The sequence below is a fragment of the Megalops cyprinoides genome, chromosome 8 (genome assembly GCF_013368585.1).
Source record: "Megalops cyprinoides isolate fMegCyp1 chromosome 8, fMegCyp1.pri, whole genome shotgun sequence".
NCBI classification, from domain to species: domain Eukaryota; kingdom Metazoa; phylum Chordata; class Actinopteri; order Elopiformes; family Megalopidae; genus Megalops; species Megalops cyprinoides.
The window spans coordinates 37,570,667-37,578,411 of record NC_050590.1 but is presented as its reverse complement, the minus strand read 5'-3'; the positions used below and the strand labels follow the sequence as shown (position 1 = coordinate 37,578,411).

The following is a 7,745-nucleotide window of genomic DNA, read 5'->3' as shown; positions in this document are numbered from 1 at the left end:
AAAGTGACTTTCCAACAACACTGTCAGAATGACATTTCTTCACCTTTTGAGTTTGCATAGGCCACAGACAAAGAAAGCACCGATTCTCTACCACTGCTGACAGGTTGCTCAGAACACTGATGTAACACCCTAACACTCCACTCCTGAATTAACCAAACCTACCAGATAGGAGAGATGAATTGCAGTATTAAGGAAGCTCCTTCCAATCCTCTCCCTTTCTCCCTCTCACCCCTTTCACTCTCTCAATCTCTTCCTTGATCCACTACCCTCCCCCTTAAAACCCCCAGTGTCCCTTGGGGTGGGATGAGATGACTGGGTGCTACAGCCTGAATCAGAGCCACCCTCTTTGAGCAGCTACAGAGCTGTCTCCACCTGTGGCAGGAGAGGCCTGCTGAAGATCCACGCTATGATGTGGGTGTGTCACAGGCTGGTGGGTGAGTCCATGGGAATCCATTAGCTGACTGCTAGTCTCCTGTGGGCTGGAGGGCTTGCTCTGAGGTCGAGCAGCTGCAATTGGCTGAGGGCTAGTGGTGAGAGGCAGGCTGCTGGACAGCGAGGCGGAGCTGTTGGCATGGCCACTCTCTTGATGCCCTGACAGCATCTCCTCACTGCTCTGGGGTGTCAGCGGGGTGCCATCGCCAAAGGAGAAGCGACAGGGCAGCTGCAAGCTGCTGGGTGAGGGGGGACCACTGCCGCCTGCAGGCACAAAGACAGCAATTAAGGAACAACAACAGCAACACAATTACACCACTATAAAACAACACAGCTATACAACTACACAACTACACAAAGACACAACTACACAACTACAAAACAACACAGCTATACAACTACATAACTACACAACCACATAGCTACACAACTACAAAACAACACAGCTACACAACTAACAACAGCACAACTAAACAATTACACAACTACACATCTACACAATTATTGAACTACACAGCCACATAACTACACAACAGCACTACTACATGACTGAAGCAATTACAAGAAGCTGCTGCTATGCTAAGGGAGATTACTGCACCTGCTCCTCTACTGGGCATGTCAAAAACACCTTACACTCCCATCCTCTCTGTGGAGACAATATGTTGTCTATAGTATTTGATGTAAATAATAACCAATAAACTTATTTGAAATTATGGTATATTTTTGTCTTTTTTTGTGGTAAAGAGGCAACATGAACAACGAGGTGACCACCCTCCCTGTGCAAGGCATGTACGCGTGTGTGTGTGTGTATACGTGTGCACGCATGCATGTGTGTATATGTATATTATTGTGTGTGCATGTGCGTGTGTGCACGCAGGGCAGTACAGCTTAATCACCAGCACCAGCATCTCCTTTTTAATGAAGAGAAAAACAACAAGCATTAATTAGTCTGGTGCCTTCCCTCAGACAGAACACAAATGCACCTGCCAATCATGTGGGTGGGGCCCTGGAGTCAATATAATTTGCATTCCCAGGAGTGCCAGTGCCCGTTTGGGCACTGTACAGGCTGGCTTTCAGGTGGAGTTAAAGTATGGTGGTGGGCACTCACACCAGGGTGGGCAATGAGGGTGAGGATGCAGGAAGGTGGCAGAGGTGGTAGAGGAGGAAGTGGACAGCACATATTGTGGGATGAAGGTGTCCACCGAGGGGAGACTCTGAGAGTCAAATATGGCCGAAAGAGCTGCAGGAAACAGAGATCAAGGTTTGAACACGCAACACTACCACAGCCAAACTGTTACATGCATGTTTCATGTCCCTGAAGGAAAAGCCTTCTCACCTAAAAAACATTATAATGAAAATGCATATCTTTTATGGGAAACACAACTGCAGCAACAGGATAATAATGACCCTCATGTGATGGAAGAAAGAGACAAAATGTGTGTGTCTGTGAGAGTGAATGTGTGTGTGTGTGTGTGTGTGTGTGTGTATCTGTGTGCATGCATGTATGTGTGTGCTTGTGAGAGTGCGTGAGAGAATGAGTGAGTGAGTGTGTGTGTGTATTCATACCTCTGTTGGCTCTGGAGTCTCTGTCATTCTCACACACAGCGGTCAGAAACTCATCCACCTGCTTGAGCGACAGCGAGTTGTGCAGTGTCTCCAGGGGGTAGATAGAGGGCACCATAGAACAGCCTTCAAACCCTGCAGCACAGAGGGCACAGAGAACCCTACACACTTCACCATCAATCTTCACTGAGGCAGCGCCCCCCCTACAAGCCCACCACACAGACGGTTGCATCTGCAAGTCATATGCAAAATGAATCTGTAACACTGGAGAGGAAATTCCCCTGCAATGACATAAATACTGAGGTCTGCGTGACTCTCTGATATGTAGGTGTACACACACTGTGGCATATGGCTGCCGTTTAATTTCACAGTCTGGTGTTCCTCACTGGGAAGTACACCAAGAACAGAACAGATTTAAAACTACACAGCATCAATGCAGATTGAAATGGCATGAATTCTGTAAACCAGGCAGCCTCATAGACAAAACAGAAAATGGCATCACACATCCCAGCGTCTGGGAACACGTGGCAGAGGCAGAGACATACGCGGCCATCTGCTCCTCTAATCCACTTCCTGTCTGTGTGTGACCTTACTGCTGTGTTGTGCAGTATAACCTATCATTTCATTTGACAGGGAATCAAATTCTATACAGGGGCTACGCATTAAAATAGCAAATATACAGACATAATTATGAATGCTGTCTGACACAGCAGAGTGGCTAGGTTTCTATAGGGCTACCTGACACCTTCTGGAGTTTCGCCTATGTTTTCACTGTCCAAACAGCACTTAAATCTCCTCAGGTCAATGGCAGCCAGCACCAAAGTGGTCAACATACCCACAAAAACAAAGAGGACAACCTTCACAGAAAGTGTTGCAAAAAGGTGTAAATGGGTTCCTGGGAACTGCTTGTTCAACTGTAAAACACAAAGGCTGCAGCTACTGGATACAGCCCCCTAGCCTGCAGTTGAGAGAGGAAATGCATTCAACACCCAATTCGACCTACACAACAACCCCGGGAAGTAGGATGCAACTCTAATACATGCATGTTTAACAATTACAAGCAAGCTCATCATCTGTTTTTACCTGAGGCAAGAGGTTAACTGAAAATGGGGAGACAGATACGAAGGTTCTTTAAAATGTTTTCTCATCAGCAGTACCACCCACATGAAAGGAACCCAAGATCCAAAGAGACACATTGGCTGATTGGTTATCACATCTTTTTTTCCCAACTGCCTGAGATCACCTCCAGGTTCAGAAATCTTCCTTGCCATTGGCTGATAGCACCGCCAGGTTCAGAGCTCTTTCTTCACGTGTCTGGAGGCTGTGTTCATCGTGTGATCAGCTACACAACTAATGGAGTGTCCATCACAAGCCATCAACAGCAGGGGAAAGGTTAATAATTGGTTTATTTTTCAAGTCGTAGTTTGAACTCAAAATATCGTCCACATAGATTATATGTACATACATACACAAGGAAATAATATATGTACGTACATCTATCACTTGGAAAAAAAACAGACTCATTAAATGAGAGTGGGCAGGAAGTTACTAACAGGGTGTGAAATAGCTGTTAGAGTGAGGGTCCAGGCCAACAGAGGCAACTCTCAGGTGCGGGGTCGCAAACACAACACAAAGGTTGTTTGTTACCATGGTAACATGTAAGAACAGTCACATGTTACCATGGAAAATGCAAGAATAATAAAAAAGTGTGATTTCCAAAGACATGCACCAAGGGTGAAGTGGAGGAGAAAATATACTTGAAAGGAGCAGACGTACCATTAGTTGGATGTTTTGCATATGACACAGAAAATCTCTTTACAGCCAGCATAGATAACAACTCTGAGGAGATAAAAACAAAGGGTGCTGACATTAGCGTTTCCATTACTATGCACCAGGGGATGCTGTCAGACATGCGGCGAGGTCAAGGTGTTTGAGTAGCTGTAGTGTAAATAGCTTCAAATGTAAGTCACACACACATTGGAGAGAGGTGGAAGCTCATGTTAACAAAATTTGCACAGTAGAATTCTGCCGTTGGCACAGTGTACTGAAAAATTTGGAGTGATCTGATTGAACAATCGCACTGAAAACTCATGTTCATGACAAAAATATTGCAAGAAGAAAAAATTATGATGCAATGCTGAAGAATCAACACCGTGAGTTGAAAAGAGTGTTTAGTTTTCTTCACAAACTACTGTGAGGTAGTTGTTTCACTGAGTGCCATATCGAGCACTGGCCTTCAACCAACAGGATGATAGAGATTACAGCACAGGAGCCCTCTCTCTTTTTCTCCCTCTCTCTCTATCCCTCTATTTCTCCTCATTCTCCCTCTTGCTATGCTTCCTTTCACTTTCTGATCTCTTCAGCATGGTCTGAGGTGACACAGTACTGCCCAGTGTATTCAGTCTTCCATCTCTCTCACACACAGACACAAAGCAGCACAAATGATGTGAAAACCTGACTCGATGAGCTTTCCAGAGACATTTCAAAATGACCTGAATGAGAGGGCTAGCTTTAAAATGGGGCTGAAAGCTCAGTTGACAAACCACAGACAAGGTGCAGACAGAGAATTGTGAAGAAGAGTGAGCTGCAAATAATGTCATCTGATGATGCAACAAGCACACTAAAAACTTCCTTCTGTGACTCCAGACTGACACCAAGTGGACACTGTGGTAAATAACCTAGACTCCACCGTAGGACCATTTATAAGGACTGCGTCAGCCAGAAGCCTCAATAATAAACATCGCTTCAATTAAGGTCATTTGGGGCATTGTAGCACACAACATGAAAACACAACGGTTCAGTTTTAATTATGAATTAGGATGCAACAGCACAAGAAATGAGGTCATATGAATCAAACCAGATGTATGTGCATTTTCTGAAGAAAATGTGAAGTGTGGTTGTCTGTGTGCATTATTGAGTATAAGCGCTATTCGAGTTGCCGTGTGCTGTCTCCCTCCCCTCTGTGTCTGAAGCTGTGAGTTCCCTGAGGAAGATAGAAGGAATGTGTTTACATGACTTAGAGCGAAGATTGAACTAGGTGCCTATTTCGGCTCATAATTCAAAAACTGTTCATCACAGCACTAAACTGAAAACATTGCCAGAATCTGCACAAGCGTAGTGCTGTTTTGATGTGCAATATATGCGTGTTTAAAAATTGTGAGTTTGGAACTCCAAAGTGAGTTTGGAACCCTGGCCTCCCTGCTCAGCTAAACGCTTATGGCCAGCATTGTTACCAGTTGAGCTAAAGGCTATATGCCACAAGTTCTATTGAAATAACGGTATTTAATCAAGTCTCAGGAAGTGACGTAACTGCTGAAACTGCTCAGCTAGCTGCAACCCTACTGGCTTTACACAGGGCTCACAAGAGCTGCTTATTTCAGCTCTGCTATAAAATGTGTGTAGAGCTAGAATTTGCGGAAATGCAGCACTTTTAAAATACGTGTTTTTCTAACACAGAAGTTTTTGTGCATTGGGCTTGCTGTCTCCCTCTCCTTCTCCCTTCAAACACGCTCTGTCTCTCGCGGTGGAGCCTGACACAGAGGTGTAAGCTCACAGCATGTCTCTCTGATTGGCTCCATTGCAACAATTAAAAAAAAAATCAAATGTTAGTCTAGTTAGAGTGAGGGGATACCAAACACCGAACAATGGCTCATAATTCAAAACCTGTTCATCACAGCACTGAACAGACAGGCATGTCTGCACAAGCGTATAATTTATGCGTGCGGAGCCAGTATTCACGGAGATACAGCAGTTTAAAAAGTTAGTAGCACAGGAGTGCAGGCCAAATTTGAATGGGGGTAAAATTAGAGCCGTTTTTTTTTTTTTTTAATATCGTTAAAAACTATATAACTATGAATTTATAAAAATAGAAGCACACCAATGGTGAACAAACCAGTTGAGTTGGTGTTGGTTTAGTGTCTGTAGAGTGAACGGTATAGGGCCAGTTAAATCTAGAAGAAGAATGCCACACTACTTAAATAGAATTCATGATTTCACATTTGTTAGCAGTGCCAGCTTCAAGTAATATGAATTTAGTGAATTTCATCAAACTTCTGTGCATTCAAATCTGGAGTCATTATGTATTTATTCCTGCTAAATCCATTGTTGTACACACAGTAAGACTGAATAGTACATAATGCTATATACAAACATACAATCCCTTGTTTTGACCTTGTGATTGATACTTCATGCTCTTGCAACATGGCTTGCATTGTTTTAACTGTATTTATTGTACTTCTAAGATTACCACAAAACTTTATCTCTGGTAATATAAAAGTATGTAAGTATATATGTATGTACATACTATGGTAATCTAAACTTGTAAGTTAACTACATTTCACTATTCCGAGGTCAAGCATGCTGAGAACAAGCTAAATAATGTGTGTGTGTGATTTAAAGGGCCATCTGGTGGCTGCTTTGAAGACTGTCCCCAGGCCTGAACATACCCAGTCCCACTCCCAATCCCAATACAGTTGATATAATCTTTGAAAAGGAGCAGAATTTTTTTTCTTTTGGTAGTTTCTTTTTGAAACAGCTAGCTCTCTGACTGTGCATGTGACATATGGAAGATGAAAACAGCCTGATGCCAGACTGAGAGGTGGGTTCAACAAACAGATGCTGTTTTGCAAAGAGTCATGGGACAGAACAAGGCTGGCAAGACTGGTGAGCTGCTCAAGCAAACATGGTTACTCCAGAGTAGTCTTGCCCAGGCTGCGGGACAAAATCTCTAAGGCTATGACCATCTACTAAAGAACACATGGTCTTGCTGACTTTTTGAGGTGCAGTTTCCACGTCTGCATTCCGGTCGCCCTCAACTTGCCCCACCTGCCCTCCCCTGTTCACCGCCTGGGTGTAAGGGACACGGGGACATACCGTCTCTGTAGGACAAACTGCTGCGGAAGAGCTTTACAAGGTGTGCACTACCATGGTTCTGCAGGCTGGGGGCGCTGTAGGACCCCGCTAGGATGGCAGTACTGAAGAGTCCTACACATGGACACCCTGTGAAGGAGAATGATGGGGGTTGGGGGTCGGGGGTGGTTAGTCTCCACTACACAACATGCAGTTATTTCAACAATGCAGTAGTCTCAGTTACCACAAGCCAACAGGAGGCAGTTAAATGGTCAGATGACTCACACCAAGGACAAGCATACAAGGGTGCTGCCCAGAGGCTAGGGCCACTTTCAAAGCCACCCGGACCCTTCCATGAGGTTTCCATAGTGAAATGAATATAGGCGTGCTCAAACCATTTCAACGGACTATCCAAGCAGGAAGTACAACTGTGACAAATGTAGCAAGTTAAGAAATATATGACTTTAACCTTGTGTGTGACACATAAATTTGCATGACACATCAATAGCTATGGTATGAGCGGTCTGTGAGGTATGGACATGTTCAGAATATCACTGTAAGGGCAGATCCTCATACAGGTAAGAAGTCTGAAGCCCCCTGATATAAAGCCATGATGGTGCATATTGAAGAGTGACAAGAAACAGATCACACAGGCATCCAGAGAGGCCGGTCTCTCAGATGGCCATAGCAGCTGTTAATGACAGCAGGAATCCATCACCTCTAGCATGGCAGAAGAGGCAGAAACCTGATACACACCTATCCCACTTGGCTTGACCTCTGGAGACTGGTGGGAGCAGGAGGGAAACAGGCGATAGCTGGAGCCCCTGGAGGTTTCAGACAGGGTCTGCGGAAACATGGACACAGTAAACTGACCCTCCCTCCAGATAAGAAACCTCAGACTA

At 44.5% G+C, this 7,745-nt stretch overlaps 1 protein-coding gene across 1 annotated transcript in view; it reads right to left on the bottom strand.

Annotated features, from left to right (window-relative positions):
* Window positions 1–248: 248 nt before the first annotated feature.
* The window catches only part of LOC118781779 (inositol hexakisphosphate and diphosphoinositol-pentakisphosphate kinase 2-like), a 28,242-nt gene continuing 20,745 nt past the window's right edge, over window positions 249–7,745 (bottom strand). Inside the window, exons 25-29 of the mRNA XM_036534848.1 lie at window positions 7,600–7,687; window positions 6,868–6,993; window positions 1,999–2,130; window positions 1,541–1,672; window positions 249–696 (exon numbers count right to left, since the gene is read on the bottom strand). Coding sequence (XP_036390741.1) covers window positions 332–696; window positions 1,541–1,672; window positions 1,999–2,130; window positions 6,868–6,993; window positions 7,600–7,687 — 843 coding nt within the window. The 3' untranslated portion in view covers window positions 249–331. The remainder of the gene's footprint in view (window positions 697–1,540; window positions 1,673–1,998; window positions 2,131–6,867; window positions 6,994–7,599; window positions 7,688–7,745) is intronic.